Source organism: Mauremys reevesii, linkage group 24 (genome assembly GCF_016161935.1).
Source record: "Mauremys reevesii isolate NIE-2019 linkage group 24, ASM1616193v1, whole genome shotgun sequence".
NCBI classification, from domain to species: domain Eukaryota; kingdom Metazoa; phylum Chordata; order Testudines; family Geoemydidae; genus Mauremys; species Mauremys reevesii.
This window is the reverse complement of record NC_052646.1, coordinates 673,584-691,499: the sequence shown is the minus strand read 5'-3', so window position 1 is coordinate 691,499 and position 17,916 is coordinate 673,584. Positions and strand designations below refer to the sequence as shown.

Sequence of the window (17,916 nt, the reverse complement as noted above, 5' to 3'; positions counted from 1 at the left end):
GAGCTGAGGGGGGTGGGTGTCCTGGCGCTGGGGTGTCTGAGGCTCGGCTAGTAACCCCAGCCAGGCTGCCTCTGCCCTGCTCTCCCATCCCCGGCACTGGCTGCTGCCCCCTGGCACACAAGGAGCAGCCCTGTGAGGAGTGGGGCAGCGCTGCCCTAAGGGCACCAGCCCCTCTCCTCTGTCTGCAGGTGTAGGGGAGCAACCCTGCCTCCCCGGTGCCAGCCCCTCCCCCCCGGTGCCAGCCCATCTCTGTCTGCAGATGCAGGGGGGCAACCCTGCCCCCTGGTACCAGCCCCTCATTCCCCTCCCCCCAGTGCCAGCCCCTCTCCTCTGTCTGCAGGTGCAGAGGGGCAACCCTTCCCCCCCAGTGCCAGCCCCTCAGCCCCTCCCCCCTGGTGCCAGCCCATCTCCTCTGTCTGCAGATGCAGGGGGGCAACCCTGCCCCCTGGTACCAGCCCCTCGTTCCCCTCTCCCCAGTGCCAGCCCCTCTCCTCTGTCTGCAGGTGCAGGGGGGCAACTCTGCCCCCGTGCCAGCCCCCTCCTCTGTCTGCAGGTGCAGGGGGGCAACCCTGCCCCCCCCGGTGCCAGCCCCTCCTCCCCCCCGTACTAGCCCCTCGCCCCTACCCCCACCGCACTCCCCCCAGGGCCGGAGCTGGACCCGGGAGCATGCGCACCGCTCCCTGCTTCAGCTCGTCTCCTCCGTGCGCCCTCCCCGCCGCAGACTGGGGTGTTCGCCGCCGCCGCGCTGCCGTCGGGACCGGAGCCCGGCCTGGGGCGGCCCGGAGCCATGGCGGAGGGCGAGGAGCTGCAGACTTTCACCTCCATCATGGATGCGCTCGTCCGGATCAGTGTGAGCAGCTGGGGGCTGCCTGGGGGAGGAGAGCGGCTCCTCGGACGGGGGTGGGGGCACGCCTCGTGATGGGGGGGATGGGGTGTGCAATGCACGGGGGTGATCGGTGTGTAATGCACGGGGGTGACTGGTTGCATTGCACGGGGGTGATTGGTGTGCATTGCACTGGGGGTGGGGTGTGCAATGCACGAGTGTGATCGGTGTGCATTGCACGGGGGTGACTGGTTGCATTGCACGGGGGTGGGGTGTGCAATGCACGAGTGTGATCGGTGTGCATTGCACGGAAGATGAGGTGTACAGGGGCCAGGAGGATGATTGTACAGTGCAAAGGATAACAGTGTGCAATGCACGGGGATGACTGGGTGTGTAGTGTATGGGGGATGGGCGTGCAATGCACGGGGGAGGGTAGAGAGATGGTGGTGATGGAGGGTGTGATGATGGTGGCATGGGATGGGGGTGAGCAGGAACCAGACCAGCTGCTTCTGGGGGTGAGATGCTTGAATCCAGCAGCCGCCCTAGGCACTGCCCTGCCCCAGCTCCCTCATCCCCAGCCTGGGCACTGCTGCCCCCTCTCCCTAGTCGCCTCCATCCCTTCCCTGGACCCTCCTTCCCCAGGGGCTGAGAAGGATCCCGAGCATCCATGCAGATCTCAGTCTCCATGGCAACCCTATGCAGGCGCTCCCAGGGCTGGATGCCAGGCAGCAGCCCTGGCCCAGTCCGGCTGCTGTCTCTGCCCTGCCCCCTTCTCCCCCTGCCCCTCCCTTCACCATCTCCCCTCCTCCTCCCCCCTCGCTTTGTGTCAGCTGCGCCCCTTCTCCGGAGGCAGACATGGCATCCAAGAGATGCAGCAAGGTGAGTGCGGGCCCTGGCCAGCTGACAGCCCCCCCCCCCCCGCCCCACCGCGGGGGTCTGGGAGCAGGGCGACTGCCTGGGCTTTGTAATCTGCCCCTCCGTGGCCAGGAGATGGATGGCCCTGGCAGGCTGCAGGCTCCGCACTGGCTGCCTCAATCCCCCGCTGTATTGTGCAGCTGCGGGTGTGTGTGTGTCTGCGGCGCGCACCGAACGGGCCAGATGCACCTGGGACGTGCCGGCCACACAAGGGGTAGCAGCAGGGGCAGTCGAGCCAGGAGCGGAGGGTCCGTGAATGGGGTTTCGGGGCAGAGGGAGCCGTGTGGTTTGGGCAGGGGGGAGCTCTTTCCCAGCTGGGGGAGTTGGTAGCTTATGGGCTTCTCAGGACACAGCATCTGTTTCCTAGAGAGCCCGGCCAGGCGGAGCTGGGAGTCGGGACTCAGGGCCTGCCCTGGGACTGGCTCTGGGGCCCACACCAGGCCCTTCACTCGGTCGCTTTGGGCCATAAACAGAGCCGGGATTTTGCTCTTTGCGGGTTGGAAGTGGGCGGGTTTGGGGGCTGGGTGGGCGATTGCAGCGCAAAGCAGCAGTGGACAGGCCCGGTGTGTGCAATGGGGAGGGGTAGCGGGGAGAGGGGAGAACCAAGGGCCAAACCCAGCTCCGGCTCACTGAACCCTTGGGGAACTGGGGGAAGCAGCGTGTCCCAGACCCGCTAACGAAGCAGCAAATTCTGCCACCGTTCCGAATGCAAAGCGCAGTGTGGAAACCACTCGACCCCCATGGGCCCAGCCAGCCAGGTGCCCCGACTCCTTGCAAGCCTGGGTCAGACCAGAGCCCCGTCCGGCTGTGTATCCCCCCTCCTGCTGCCCAACCCTGGGCCAGTCCAGCCCGGCACGCCAGAGGAAGCTGTCCCCCTCCCCCCAAACGCATCTCCTGCCTGGCTCCAGCATGGGGAGTGCGGCAGGTGCTCAGGGCAGGCAGGCGTTGCTGCAGATGCGGTTCCCAGGGTCCTTCTGGGAAACGCCCTGAGCTCTGCTCCGAGGGCCGGGGAATGGAGAAGGAGCAGCCTGGGGAGCTGGGGTCAGCCCACGGGAGTGTGTGGCAGGAGTCTGGGACCATGCGCCTAGCTGGGGGCTGGCTGGGCAGGTTCTGGAGCCAGCTGGGCACTTGCAGGGAACATGGCACCTCTTGTTACCTGCTGAAAGCGTCCAGTTAGCAGCTGTTTCTGGAATGAGCGGCAGTGAGACTGGGGGGACGGGCGGGGCCCCCCCCGGGGAGCGGCTGTAATACCTACCCAGCAAAGGCTCCCCCATACGGCTGCCAGCATGGAGCTCCTGGGTCAGGACTGAGCCCCAGCGCCCCCTCTGGTGGGGGAAGGGAAAGGCAGGTCCTGCTCCCCCGGGGGGCTGACCCTTCTCCTTGGCCCCTCTCCAGACCAGCATGAAGAACATAGAGCGGGAGCTGATCTGCCCTGTCTGCAAGGAGATGTACAAGCAGCCACTGGCCCTGCCCTGCATGCACAACGTCTGCCACATCTGTGCCAGTGAGATCCTCGTGCAGCATGGCTACATCTGCTGCGACCCCAGTTCGGAGCCCACCTCTCCTGCCTCCACGCCGGCCACCCGCAGCCCCCGCATGGGCCGCAGGGTCGTCCCCAAACCCGACCGCCTGGATCGGCTCCTCAAGTCAGGTGGGGACAACGGCACGTCCTGGGATCCCCAGCCCTGCCACAGGGGGACCCTGCTCCTAGGGTCTGGGGGATGCAGCTTCCACGTCCCCTGTCCCCCAGAGGGCATTGGGAGCAGAAGGCTCCCGATCTCCCTTGGCAGAGTGGGAGGGGTCTGTGCAGGTTGGCATGGGGAGTCACTGGGGAAGCTCACTCAGAGGCCAGGAGGAGGAGGAGGCGGCAAGGCCTGGGAGGGTAACCAGGCCTGTGCAAGGGGCAGAGGATGCAGGCACCCTGTGGCAGGGGTGTGGGCCATGGTGGGGGGTGGCAGCCGTGGCAGAGGGGTGGCTGCCAGGGCGGGGGGGGCGGGGAGTGGTGGCCATGGCAGGGTGGCGGGGGGGTGGCAGCCGTGGCAGAGGGGTGGCTGCCATGGCAGTGGGGCGGGGAGTGGTGGCCATGGCAGGGTGGCGGGGGGGTGGCAGCCGTGGCAGAGGGGTGGCTGCCATGGCAGTGGGGCGGGGAGTGGTGGCCATGGCAGGGAGGGTGGGGGTGGCCATGGCAGAGGGTGGCTGCCATGGCGGTGGGGCGGGAGTGGTGGCCATGGCAGGGAGGGGTGGGGGTGGCCGTGGCAGAGGGGTGGCTGCCATGGCGGTGGGGCGGGAGTGGTGGCCATGGCAGGGAGGGGTGGGGGTGGCCGTGGCAGAGGGGTGGCTGCCATGGCGGTGGGGGCGGGGAGTGGGGGCCGTGGCAGGGGGTGCGGGGATGGCAGGGGTGGCGGGGTGGCAGCCGTGGCAGAGGGGTGGCTGCCATGGCGGTGGGTGGCGGGGAGTGGTGGCCATGGCAGGGAGGTGCGGGGGATGGCAGGGGTGGCGGGGGGTGGCAGCCGTGGCAGAGGGGTGGCTGCCGTGGCGGGGAGTGGTGGCCATGGCAGGGGGGTGGGGGGGGATGGCAGAGGTGGCGGGGGGGTGGCAGCCGTGGCAGAGGGGTGGCTGCCGTGGCGGGGAGTGGTGGCCATGGCAGGGAAGGGGTGGGGGGGGGTGGCCGTGGCAGGGGGGTTGATGGCTGTGGCAGGAGGTTGGCCGTGGCAGGGCTGATGTCATGTGACAGGCTTCTGGGTTCCCCCAGGATTTGGCACCTACCCGGGCCGGAAGCGGGGGGGCATGCACCCCCAGACCATCAGCTTCCCGTGCCCGGCCTGCCAGCGGGACGTGGACCTGGGTGAGCGGGGCCTGGGCAATCTGTTCCGGAACCTGACGCTGGAGCGGATCGTGGAGCGGTACCGCCAGACCATCAACATCAGCACCGCCATCATGTGCCAGTTCTGCAAACCCCCCCAGCTGGAGGCTACCAAGGGCTGCACCGAGTGCAAGTCGAGCTTCTGCAACGAGTGCTTCAAACTCTACCACCCCTGGGGCACCCAGAAGGCCCAGCACGAGCCCACGCCACCCACCCTCACCTTCCGGCCCAAGGTAGGGGCTGCCCAGGATGTCCCAGGCCAGGGTCCAGCTAGGCCTGGGTGTGAGAGTCCCCAGACTGGGACCCTGGGGCATGGCTGGGGAGAGGTTTGGGTGCTGGGACTCCCTGGGGGAGGGGATGGTGTGTCTGGGCCCAACATCACCTGCCTCGTGCCCAGCACAGGGGCCAGCGAGCACCTGAACATGGCTCCGAGGTGAAAAGGCCTCTGGTCCCTGCTGCACGGGCGGCAGGGGGAGACAGGGCAGGGCGGGTTCCATGCATCTTGTCCGTCTGGAGGCGCTCAGGGCGGTGGCAGCCCCAGTGTCGCACCGATGTGGTGTCTGCGTGTGCTGGCAGGGGCCTGATGCCAGGGACGCTGGGTGGGGGTGCCAAGATTTGGGGGGCACGAGGATGGAAGGGGGATGCTGAGGCAGCTGGGAGGGAGGGGCACTCTGAATGGGGAGGCACCCGGGGCACTGGGTGGGGAGGGGGGCCAAGGGGGGCCGACCTGGGAGGGGGATGCTGACACACCCTGGCTGGGTGGCGGATGTTGGCTGGAAAGGGGAGCCCTGACCGCTGGTGCTGAACGTGGGTCTTGCTGCACAGGGTCTGATGTGTCCGGAGCACAAGGAGGAGGTGACTCACTACTGCAAGACCTGCCAGCGGCTGGTGTGCCAGTTGTGCCGTGTACGCCGTGCTCACGCCAGCCACAAGGTCACACCTGTGCTCAGTGCCTACCAGGCACTGCGGGTAAGGGATGCACCGGGGCTTCCCAGGCCAGAACTGGGGGGTGCACCTCTTGGTGGGTATGGACGGTGGGGATCTTTGTGCTGACACTTGGGGCATGGACAGGGTGGGGCATGGGTCTCCATGGCAGAGATGGGCAGGTGCAGATGGGGGATTGGCAGGAAGGGAGGTCTGTCTCTCTGCCAGAGCTGGGGGACACAGGTGGGACGTACCCCGAGGAGGGAATCCCATCCCAGAGCTGGGGGGTGCAGACCAATAGGGCATGCACAGGGTGGGTGTCCAGTACCAGTGGTGGAGGGCGCAGACAGGGAATGTAGTGAGTGGGGTGCATGCAGTGAACGGGGTCATGGTGTGGGGGATGCAGTGAGCGAGGTGTATGCAGTGGGGGGATGCAGTGAATGGGGTGCATGTAGTGGGGGGATGCAGTGAGCGAGGTGCGTGCAGTGGGGATGCCGTGTGGGGGGTGCATACAGTGATTGGGGTGCCTGTTGTCGGGGGCAGTGAGTGAGGTGTATGCAGTGGGGGATGCAGTGAGCAGGGTGCATGCTGTGTGGGGGAAGCAGTGGTGGGGTGCATGCATTGAGCTGGGTGCATGCTGTGGCAGGAAGCAGTGGGGGATGCAGTGAACAGGGTGCATGCTGTGGGGGGGACAGTGAACGGGGTGCATGCAGTGAACGGGGTCATGCTGTGGGGGGAAGCAGTGAGCAAGGTGTATGCAGTGAGCAGAGTGCATGTAGTGGGGATGCAGTGAGTGAGGTGCATGTAGTGGGGGGATGCAGTGAGCGGGGTGCATGTAGTGGGGGGATGCAGTGAGCAGAGTGCATATAGGGGATGCAGTGAGCAAGGTGCATGTAATAGCGGATGCAGTGAGCAAGGTGCATGCAGTGGAGGGATGCAGTGAGCGGGGTGCATGCAGTGAGGTGCAGGGTCAGGTTCCTTTGTAAACCCACCACCATCCTCATAGACCGTTCATGTTGGCCCAGGCGTAGGGCCTGACTTGTGCAATGTGCACACCCAGGTGGCTGGGTTCAGAGCCCTGTCCCCCCCATGCACTGAACTGTGCGAGGCGAGTGGCCTGTGTGTCTCATTTGCCCGCACTGCCCGTGTAGGAGAAGCTGACGAAGAGCCTCGCCTACATCCTGAGCAGCCAGGACACAGTGCAGTTGCAAATTGCGGAGCTGGAGGAGACAGTGAAGCACACTGAGGTGAGCGAGGGGTGCCAGCGAGGGGCACTGCCAGGGCTGGGGGAGGGGATGCTGCTTCACCCCTCTGGGGCGAGGGCAGGAGGTGTCCAGGCACCGTGCCGCCATCCCCAGGGCACCTCCAGCTCCCCCAGGCCGGGTGCCAAAGCCCCGGGGCAGCAGGGCCCACGTGTGGAGGGAGGCCCTATGGTGACTCTGCTCTGGTTGGGCAGGTGAATGGGTCCCAGGCCAAGGAAGAGGTTTCCCAGCTGATACGGGGCCTGTGCACGGTGCTGGAGGAGAAGCAGGCGGCCCTGCTGCAGGCCATCCAGGAGTCCCAGCAGGAGCGGCTGGCCAGCCTGCACCACCAGGTCCAGGAGCACCGGGCCATGCTGGAGAACTCGGGCATGGTGGGCTATGCCCAGGAGGTGCTGAAGGAGACTGACCACCCCTGCTTTGTCCAGGCAGCCAAGCAGCTGCACAGCAGGTACCGTTCCGTCCGGGGGCCGCAGGGGGTCTCTGGGGCGGGGATCTGGCTCATGCACTGTCCCTGTCTCCCAGTGCAGTGGGACACATGCAGGAGGAGCCTGGCACCTCTGTGGGCTAGCGGGAGGGACGCCGGTGCACGAGTAGCACGGACTTGGGGCACTAGTGGCACCGGGAGCCCCAACGCCTGAATCTCCTGTCGCTGCAGGATCGTCAGGGCCACAGACTCGCTGCAGAGCTTCCGGCCTGCCGCTACTTCGTCCTTCAGCCGCTTCCAGCTGGACCTCAGCCGAGAGATGAAGCTGCTCACGGACCTGACCTTTATCAAAGGTAAACGTGAGGGCTGGAGCCCTGCTGCAGAACCACCAGCGGCCAGCCATAGGGGAGGAGCTCTGGGCTGAGGGGGAGGGGCTTCCTCTGTGGCTTCCTGTAGGGGGAGGAGCTCTATGCTGAGGGGGAGGAGCTTTGTCTGGAGGGGCAGGAGCTCGCTGTCTGGCAGCCTGACCCCCACACCTCCCTTCTGTGTGGAGCTGGGTCAGGGGCTGGTAGCTGCCGGAGAGGGACTCTGGGAGAAGTGGCCTCATGGGCTCCCCCAAAGCCTCCCACACTTCGAGTCCTGCCCCCGGATACCGCGTTGTCCTGCCCTACCCAGGCTGCCCCTCCTGGCAGGAAGCTGCTCGCTCTGGGGCCAGGCAGGGCATGTGAAATACCCAGGGAGGCTCGGGGCTCCCTGTAGAGTCAGGAGACGGGTCCCCTGGCCCAGCCGTCCCCAGCCCCAGAGTCCATGGGGCTCGGCCAGCATCAGTTCCCGCTCTGGGCTCCAGGCTCCCTGCAGGCAGGGCAGGGGCAGAGGGTAGGACGGTGGGGCCAGGGGCCTGCGCGGTGGGACTTGAGGTGAGCAGACAGGACCAGGACCCTGCGTCAGATGCAGAAGGGTGAGTAGCCAGCTGGGCCAGGCTGGGCCAGGACTCCCTGCGGGGGAGCGCTCCCGTGGGCAGGGCAGGTGCCCTCCCTGACCGACAGGCGCCCACCCCGGGCCCTGCCCTGCACCGGCTGGGGCTCTTTTCAGACTTGCTTCTACCTCTGTTTGTTTATAGGCTATGGCCGCTGCTGAGTCGTCACTGAAGTACCCGAGGCAAGTCACGCTCCCGCCCCTAGAACTGCCCCTGCCCTCCCTGTGCCCAGCCCTGTGTCCTCATCCCCCCATCCGCCAGCCCATCCCCATCCCCCGCTTCTGTGCCATCCCCCATCCGCCACCCCCATCGCTCTGTGCCCATCCCCCATCCCCCGCTTCTGTGCCATCCCCCATCCGCCACCCCCATCGCTCTGTGCCCATCCCCTATCCGCCAGCCCATCCCCATCCCCCGCTTCTGTGCCATCCCCCATCCGCCACCCTCATCGCTCTGTGCCCATCCTCCATCCGCCAGCCCATCCCCATCCCCCGCTTCTGTGCCATCCCCCATCCGCCACCCCCATCGCTCTGTGCCCATCCCACATCCCCTGCTTCTGTGCCATCCCCCATCCACCACCCCCCACGCGCTGTGCCCATCCCCCATCCGCCAGCCCATTCCATCCCCGCTTCTGTGCCATCCCCATCCGCCACCCCCATCGCTCTGTGCCCATCCCCATCCCCGCTTCTGTGCCATCCCCATCCGCCACCCCCATCGCTCTGTGCCCATCCCCTATCCGCCAGCCCATCCCCATCCCCGCTTCTGTGCCATCCCCATCCGCCACCCTCATCGCTCTGTGCCCATCCTCCATCCCCCTTCTGTGCCATCCCCATCCGCCACCCCCATCGCTCTGTGCCCATCCCCATCCCGCTTCTGTGCCATCCCCATCCGCCACCCCCATCGCTCTGTGCCCATCCCCTATCCGCCAGCCCACCCCATCCCCGCTTCTGTGCCATCCCCATCCGCCACCCCCATCGCTCTGTGCCCATCCCCATCTGCCAGCCCATCCCCATCCCCGCTTCTGTGCCATCCCCATCCGCCACCCCCATCGCTCTGTGCCCATCCCCATCCCCACTTCTGTGCCATTCCCCATCTGCCACCCCCATCGCTCTGTGCCCATCCCCATCCCCACTTCTGTGCCATCCCCATCCGCCACCCCCATCGCTCTGTGCCCATCCCCCATCCCCCCCTTCTGTGCCATCCCCATCCGCCACCCTCATCGCTCTGTGCCCATCCCCATCCCCTGCTTCTGTGCCATCCCCATCTGCCACCCCCATCGCTCTGTGCCCATCCTCCATCCGCCAGCCCATCCCCATCCCCTGCTTCTGTGCCATCCCCCATCCGCCACCCCCATCGCTCTGTGCCCATCCCCTTTCCGCCAGCCCACCCCCATCCCCCGCTTCTGTGCCCATCCGCCAGCCCACCCCATCCCCCGCTCGTGCCATCCCCATCCGCCTCTGTGCCTCATCGCTCTGTGCCCATCCCCATCCCCATCCCCCGCTTCTGTGCCATCCCTCCATCCGCCACCCCCATCGCTCTGTGCCCATCCCCATCCCCACTTCTGTGCCATCCCCATCCACCACCCCCATCGCTCTGTGCCCATCCCCACTTCTGTGCCATTCCCCATCCACCCCCATCGCTCTGTGCCCATCCCCATCCGCCAGCCCATCCCCATCCCCGCTTCTGTGCCATCCCCATCCGCCACCCCCATCGCTCTGTGCCCATCCCCATCCGCCACTTCTGTGCCATCCCTCATCTGCCACCCCCATCGCTCTGTGCCCATCCCCGATCCGCCAGCCCACCCCCATCCCCCTTCTGTGCCCATCCGCCAGCCCACCCCATCCCCGCTTCTGTGCCATCCTCCATCCGCCACCCCCATCGCTCTGTGCCCATCCCCCATCCCCCACTTCTGTGCCATCCCCCATCCGCCACCCCCATCGCTCTGTGCCCATCCCCCATCCGCCAGCCCATCCCCATCCCCCGCTTCTGTGCCCATCCGCCAGCCCATCCCCATCCCCGCTTCTGTGCCCATCCCTCCATCCGCCACCCCATCGCTCTGTGCCCATCCCCATCCGTCAGCCCATCCCCATCCCCTGCTTCTGTGCCATCCCTCATCTGCCACCCCCATCGCTCTGTGCCCATCCCCTATCCGCCACTTCTGTGCCATCCCCCATCCTCCACCCCCATCACTCTGTGCCCCTCCCCATCCCCCTTCTGTGCCCATCCGCCAGCCCATCCCCATCTCCCACTTCTGTGCCCATCCCCAATCCGCCACCCCCATCGTTCTGTGCCCATCCCCATCTGCCCCTGCCCATCCCCATCCACCAGGCCATCCCCATCCTCGCTTCTTTGCCCATCCCCATCTTCCACTCCCATCGCTCTGTTCCCATCCCCATCCGCCAGCCCATCCCCATCCCCCTTCTGTGCCATCCCCATCCGCCACCCCCATCGCTCTGTGCCCATCCCCATCCGCCAGCACATCCCCATCCCCGCTTCTGTGCCCATCCCCATCCGCCACCCCCATCGCTCTGTGCCCATCCCCCATCCGCCAGCCCATCCCCCGCTTCTGTGCCATCGCCCCATCCACCACCCCCATCGCTCTGCGCCCATCCCCATCTGCCAGCCCATCCCCATCCCCGCTTCTGTGCCCATCCCCATCCGCCACCCCATCGCTCTGTGCCCATCCCCATCCGCCAGCTCATCCCCACTTCTCTGCCATCCCCATCCGCCACTCCCATCACTCTGTGCCCATCCCCATCTGCCACCCCATCACTCTGTGCCCATCCCCATTCCCGCTTATGTGCCCATCCCCATCCGCCACCCCCATCGTTCTGTGCCCATCCCCCATCCGCCAGCCCATCCCCCGCTTCTGTGCCATCTCCCCATCCGCCAGCCCCATCACTCTGTGCCCATCCCCCATCCACCAGCCCATCCCCATCCCCCGCTTCTGTGCCATCTCCCCATCCGCCACCCCCATCACTCTGTGCCCATCCACCAGCCCATCCCCATCCCCGCTTCTGTGCCCATCCCCATTCGCTACCCCCATCCCTCCGTCTCTTGTCTGTGCCCATCCCCTATCCGCCAACCCTCCATCCCTCGCTTCTGTGCCCATCCCGCCATCTGCCAGCCCATCCCTCCACCCCGCGCTCTGTGCCCATCCCCCCATCCTCCCCCCATCACTCTGTGCCCATCTCCCCATCCTCCCCCCCATTGCTCTGTGCCCATCCCGCACTTCCCACCCAACCTGTCCCTATTCCTCCCTCCCTGTGTCTCCATCTCCCACTATCCTCTTCCCATCTCTCCAACCTTCTCTCTCTCCTCTGTCCCAGCTCTCCACCCCTCACTGCCCAATGCCCCCCTCCATCCTCCATCACGCTGTGCCCGGTTTCATCTCCAGCTCCATCCTCCCTTGTGTCTCCAGCCTCTGCTCCCTCCCCGCCTCTCTCTCCCCCCACTTGCACACAGCCTGTCTGGTCCCTGGAGCCTCTCAGCAGCTCGCCCCCCGTCTCCCCGACTCTCTCCCCTGGTGCCCACACAAGCTCTCGGCAGTCAGATTCCCCTGGCCTCCTGCTGGTTGTGCGTCCGTCCGTCCGTCCGTCCGGAATGCCCCCTCCCTGCGTCTGGCCGCTCGCCTGCCCCCAGTGTGGGGCCTGCTCCCTCATGCCTGTGTCTCTCCCTGCAGCCCCCGAGGCGCCGGTGATCGACACGCAGCGCACCTACGCCTACGACCAGATCTTCCTGTGCTGGCGCCTGCCCCAGCACTCGCCGCCCGCCTGGCACTTCACCGTGGAGTTCCGCAAGAGCGACAGCAAGGCCAAGGCACTCAAGCTGTGGCAGCGGCGCGAGGAGGTGCGGGGCACCAGCACCCTGGTGGAGTACCTGGACACAGACAGCGTCTACGTGCTGAGAGTCAAGGGCTGCAACAAGGCCGGCTTCGGGGAGTACAGCGAAGATATCTACCTGCACACGCCGCCCGCACCAGGTGAGGGGGGATCTACCTGCACACGCCGCCCGCACCAGGTGAGGGGGGATCTACCTGCACACGCCGCCCGCACCAGGTGAGGGGGGATCTACCTGCACACGCCGCCCACACCAGGTGAGGGGGGATCTACCTGCACACGCCGCCCGCACCAGGTGAGGGGGGATCTGCCTGCACACGCCGCCCACACCAGGTGAGGGGGGATCTACCTGCACACGCCGCCCGCACCAGGTGAGAGGGGATCTACCTGCACACGCCGCCCACACCAGGTAATGGGGGATCTACATGCACACGCCGCCTGCACCAGGTGAGGGGGGATCTACATGCACATGCCGCCCGCACCAGGTAATGGGGGATCTGCCTGCACACGCCGCCCACACCAGGTGAGGGCGGATCTACATGCACACGCCACCCACACCAGGTGAGGGGGGATCTACCTGCACACGCCGCCCGCACCAGGTGAGGGGGGATCTGCCTGCACACGCCGCCCACACCAGGTGAGGGGGGATCTACCTGCACATGCCGCCCACACCAGGTAATGGGGGATCTACCCACACATGCCGCCCGCACCAGGTAATGGGGGATCTACCTGCACACACCGCCCGCACCAGGTGAGGGGGGATCTACATGCACACGCCACCCGCACCAGGTAATGGGGGATCTACATGCACACACCGCCCGCACCAGGTGAGGGGGGATCTACATGCGCACACCGCCCGCACCAGGTAATGGGGGATCTACATGCACACGCCACCCGCACCAGGTATTCGGGGATCTACCCGCACATGCCGCCTGCACCAGGTGATGGGGATCTGCCTGCACACGCCGCCCGCACCAGGTGAGGGGGGATCTACCCACATATGCCACCCACACCAGGTGAGGGGGGATCTACCCAGGGGTGAAAGTAACTTACAGGACTTACTGGTACTGCCGGAGTCCTGATGGGGGCGTGGCCTCATCTGGAATGGGGCGTGGCCTTAAGATTTAAAGGCTCTGGGGTGCCAGCTGTGGCTGGGAGACCCAGGCCCTTTAAATCAACCAGAGCCTCCCAGCTGCAGAGGTAGCTGGGAGGCCCCCAGAGCTCAGGGGCTCCGGCTTCCACGGGGAACCCTGAGCTTTGCGGGGCTGGGACAGGTATTTAAAGGGCCAAGAGCTCCTGCCACTGAGGGGAGCTCCAAGCCCTTTAAATCCTGGCCCCAGCCCGGCCACTGGAGCCGCGGCCGGGATTCAAAGGGCTCTGGGCTGCCGGCAGCGGCGGAGAGCTCGGAGCCCTTTAAATCTCAGCTGCGGCGGGGGGTTTAAAGGGCTCTGGGCTGACTGCCGCGGCGGCCGTCCAGAGCCCTTTAGATCCAGCCCCAGCCCGGCTGCCGGAGCCGCGGGCTGGCGGGGTTAAAGGGCTCTGGGCTGACCGCAGCCATGGCAGCCCAGAGCCCTTTAAATCTGGCCCCAGCCCGGGGGGGTTTAAAGGGCTCGGGGAGCCCAGAGCTCTTTAAATTCCCGCAGCGAAAGCTAGTGCAGGCGTACTGGCTCTTGCCGGCTTGTACTGGCTTACTTTCACCTCTGGATCTACCTGCACACGCCACCCGCACCAGGTAATGGGGGATCTACTCACACACGCTGCCAGCACCAGGTGAGGGAAAATTCCCTCCTGTGCTGCCCACACCAGGTGAGGGGGGAGCTACCTGCACACAGCGCCTGCACCAGGTGAGGGGATATATATATATGAGGAGAGATTAATAAGACTGGGAATTTTCACCTTGAAAAAAAGATGTCTAAGCAGGGATATGCTAGAGGTCTATAAAATCATGACTGATGTGGAGAAAGTAAATAAGGAAGTGTTATTTACTCCTTCTCCTAACACAGGAACTAGGGGTCACCAAATGAAATTAACAGGCAGCGGGTTTACAACAAACACAAGGCAGTATTTCTTCACACAACACACAGTCAACCTGTGGAACTCCTTGCCAGGGGATGTTGTGAAGGCCAAGACTGTAACAGGGTTTAAAAAAGAACTAGATAAATTCATTGAGGATAGGTCCATCAATGGCTGTTAGCCAGGCTGGACAGGGATTGTGTCCCTAACCTCTGTTTGCCAGAAGCTGGGAATGGGCGACAGAGGATGGATCACTTGATGATTACCTGTTCTGTTCATTCCCTCTGGGGCACCTGCACTGGCCACTGTTGGAAGACAGGATACTGGGCTAGATTGGACTTTGGTCTGACCCAGTAGGGCCGTTCTTATGAGATTATAGGAATCTCCTGTTTTCAGAATATTTTTCTGACATTTTTTAAATCAATCTTTCACTATATACTCTCTCCCGTCCCTCCACCTGCTTTAACTCAAAACCTGAGTTTTTTCTAGGTGAAATAATACAAATAAATTATTTTGCAAAAGACTTTGATATACATTCAATCATCTGATGAGTCCCGCCCCAGAGATGGCTGCATTTCAGCACTGGGTTGCTATCTGGCTATCAGCCAGCTGCTGTACCCAACCCCAGAGGCACCTTGGCAGCAGTCCCTGAGCACTGTTCCTCATGGCTGTTACCAGATGCCCCAACCCATGCGCTGGGGCTGTGATACGCCGCAGGGATTACGAAGGATGAGGACTCTGAAGCGGCCTAAAACCTCAGTGTCTAGATGCTGTGGGAGCTGATGATCTTTAACCCCCTTCCTTCCCTTCTGTTTGCCAGGAGCAGGGAATGGGCTCCAGGGGCTGGGTCACTTGCTGATTCCCTGTTCTGTTCACTCCCTCTGGGGCACCTGGCACTGGCCACTGTCGGCAGACAGGACACGGGGCTAGATGGACTTTGGTCTGACCCAGTAGGGCCGTTCTTATTATACCCCCTGCGCCGCCCGTGCCAGGTGTGGGGGACCTACCTGCCCACTCCTCCCACTGCACACATCTGTGCGCTGCAGGTGGCAGGCTCTGGGCCAGCCCTGGGGATCTCCATGGGGATGCACCTTGGGAGTCGCCCAGCCCCAGAAGTGCAGTGAGCGTCCCGAGTCTGAGACTCACGTGCACTCGACCCAGGGTTGCGGGACTCCCAGCTAGGGGGAAGCCCAGGCTGCTGCGCCCCTGAGGAGTCACACGTGCCCCCTGCGTCCCCCCAGGAGAGGAGCCCGCAGAGGTGTGGGGCCGCTCCTTGTCTCTCAGCCCCTCCCCACTCTCTGTTCTCTCCCCCTTCTCAGTCCTGAACTTCTTCCTCGACAACCGCTGGGGCTTCAACCGGGAGCGCCTGGCCATCAGCAAGGACCAGCGGGCCGTGCGCAGCGTGCCTGGCCTGCCCATGCTCTTCGCCGCCGAGCGCCTCATGACTAGCTGCCACCTCTCCATCGACCTGCTCATCGGCGACGTGGCCGTCACGCAGGGCCGGAGTTACTGGGCCTGCTGCGTGGACCCCAGCTCCTACCTGGTCAAGGTGGGGGTGGGGCTGGAGAGCAAGCTGCAGGAGTGGTTCCAGGTGCCGCAGGAGGTGGTGAGCCCCAGGTGAGTGCAGGAGCTGGGCCAGCCATGCTGGGGGGAGGGGCAGGGCACGGCGACACCCCCAGGTCCCTGGGCCTCGGGCTGGAGCTCCCGTATCACTGCCGGGCCCTCTGGAGCTCCCTCCCTCCGGTTCCTCGTTGCAGCTAAGCCCTTGGCCTGATTCCTGCTCCCCGAGGCAGGGGCCTGGGCGCTAACTGGGCAGAGATTGGGGGGGCGGGGTTCAGCCCATTCTGTCTGAGGCTGCCATGCCCCAGGGGATGGGATCTTCTGGGGTGGATCCGTCCGTGCGTCCGTCCGCACCATGCGCTCACGCTCCCCCTCTCGCCGGGCAGGTACGACCCAGACAGCGGGCACGACAGCGGGGCGGAGGACGCCACCGTGGACGCGCCCCCCCCATACGCCTTCCTGACCATCGGCATGGGCAAGATCCTGCTGTCCCACGGCTCGGCCCTCACCTCCCGCGACCCCAGCGGCTGCACCATCCCCCTGCCCCCCCGCATCGGCATCTGCCTGGACTACGAGCGGGGCAAGGTGACCTTCTACGACGCCGTCTCCTTCCGCGGCCTGTGGGAGTGCAGCGTGGACTGCTCGGGCCCCGTCTGCCCGGCCTTCTGCTTCATCGGGGGCGGGGCCCTGCAGCTGCAGGAGCTGGTGGCCAGCAAGCAGGAGCGCAAAGTGACCATCGGGGGCCTCTCCAAGCTGGACTGAGCCGGCCCCTGGCACACACCGCCTGGGGCTCGACCTCGGGCCAGCTGCCGGCAGTGGGATTGTGTGCTGCGGACATGCCGCCAGGGGGAGCCGCCCGAGCCCTGCCCTCCGACCGGCGAGGGACCAGCTCTGGGGAGCGCTGAGCTCCAGCCTGCGGGGTTAACGAGGGGGCCACAGAGCTGGGGAGGAGAGTGAGGCTCTGACATGGGGCCGGTTTAGGGCCTCAGTCCCCAGGCCCGGAGCGCAGGCTACAGTGACAGCAGAAGGGCGGCGTAGGGCAGACCCCTGCCAGCGTGGGCCCCAGCCCTGAGCTGAGGCCTCGGGAGCCAGGAGAGCCCGGCTCTCCTCCCCCGCGTCTCCATGCTGGGCTTGTGAATCCTTCCTGTTCTGTTGGATTGTGAGGGGAGGGTTTGGGCCACACTGCTCCACTTTGGTCCCCCCCCCAGCTCCTCCCCACAGCCTGCCAGCGTTTCACCTGGGAGTCTGAGCTGTGTGTGCTGAGGGCACCGGGCAGAGCCTGGGCCGGTGTCACGTTCCTGAGATCCTCCCTCCACAAGGACCAGGGAGCAGCAGCCAGCCGCTGTGCCTGCGCCTGAGAGGGGGAGCTGGGGAGCTGCCTGAGCCTGCGGTGGGGGCAGGCTGGGCCCCGGGCTGGGGGAGGTTGGGCTGGGTGGGGCAGAGGGTGTTTTAAAGGCTAATCGTTGACCCAGCCAGTCCAGCTGCTGCCCAGAGCCAGGGCTCATCCTGCGGCTCCCTCAGCACGGCTCTGCAGGGGTAGTGGGGAAGGGAGATGGCAGAGGGATGCAGAGAGCCCCTCTCGCTGGGGGGGCACCAGGCTGCAGAACGAAGCTCCCTCCCCAGGCTGGGGCCTGCTGGAAGCATCTCATCATGTGCACGGGAGGATGGAAGAGCACAGAGGGGTCTCACCCTGACCCCCAGGCTCCCAAGCCCTGCCCTGCTGCACCTGTCCCGTGATATCCCTACGGCACCAGCATGAAGTGCGCCCGGCACCTCCCTGCCCGCTGTGCCAGCATCCTGCACACACCTCCTTCCCGGGGGGCGGGGGGAGCCTAGTGCAGCTTCACCTCCACAAACAGCAAAGCGCCAAGGAGCAAATCCACCGACTTTTATCCTTCCGCAGCCTGTGCCATGGGCAGGGGGCAGGCGCTGGGCTGGCTGGGGCTGGCAGGGCCGAGGCCTCTCAGGACCTGGGCTCCGGCACTGGAAGCTCCCAGAGTCTTGGGGTCTCATGGGGTCTGTCCTGTGCAATTGCTGTATTTTCATGGTTTCCTACAATAAACTGCAGTGCCAGAGACTCCAGGAGCAGCAATTGTCACCGGGCTGTGCCACCCCCACTGCTGGGCATCCAGGCTCGCTCAGGCTGGTTATACACATCTGGGCCCATCTCCCTCGTACAAATCTTTGGCCTTTGTATAGCAGCTTCCAGCAGCTGCCCCAGAGACCTTGGACATCCCAACCGCCACAGGGAGGAGCTCGTGGGGGTAAAGAGATTTGCCCAAGTCAATCAGTGGCAGAGGGGGAACAGAGCCCATGACGC

At 65.4% G+C, this 17,916-nt stretch overlaps 1 protein-coding gene across 1 annotated transcript; it reads left to right on the top strand.

Annotated features, from left to right (window-relative positions):
* Positions 1 to 737: 737 nt before the first annotated feature.
* TRIM46 (tripartite motif containing 46) lies at positions 738 to 16,845 on the top strand. Its single transcript, XM_039512819.1, has 10 exons — positions 738 to 850; positions 3,134 to 3,389; positions 4,491 to 4,834; positions 5,427 to 5,570; positions 6,677 to 6,772; positions 6,982 to 7,235; positions 7,443 to 7,564; positions 11,867 to 12,166; positions 15,356 to 15,653; positions 15,983 to 16,845. The coding sequence occupies exons 1-10, from the start codon at positions 788 to 790 to the stop codon at positions 16,356 to 16,358; spliced, it is 2,253 nt and encodes a 750-aa protein (XP_039368753.1). The 5' UTR covers positions 738 to 787; the 3' UTR covers positions 16,359 to 16,845.
* Positions 16,846 to 17,916: the final 1,071 nt, after the last annotated feature.

Excerpts from the sequence above, each read along its gene's own strand:
- TRIM46 (XM_039512819.1), top strand. The coding sequence starts at position 788 with ATGGCGGAGGGCGAGGAGCTGCAGACTTTCACCTCCATCATGGATGCG. Across the intron at positions 851-3,133 it reads ATGCGCTCGTCCGGATCAGT|ACCAGCATGAAGAACATAGA; the intron begins GTGAGCAGCTGG and ends GCCCCTCTCCAG. Across the intron at positions 3,390-4,490 it reads GGATCGGCTCCTCAAGTCAG|GATTTGGCACCTACCCGGGC; the intron begins GTGGGGACAACG and ends GGGTTCCCCCAG.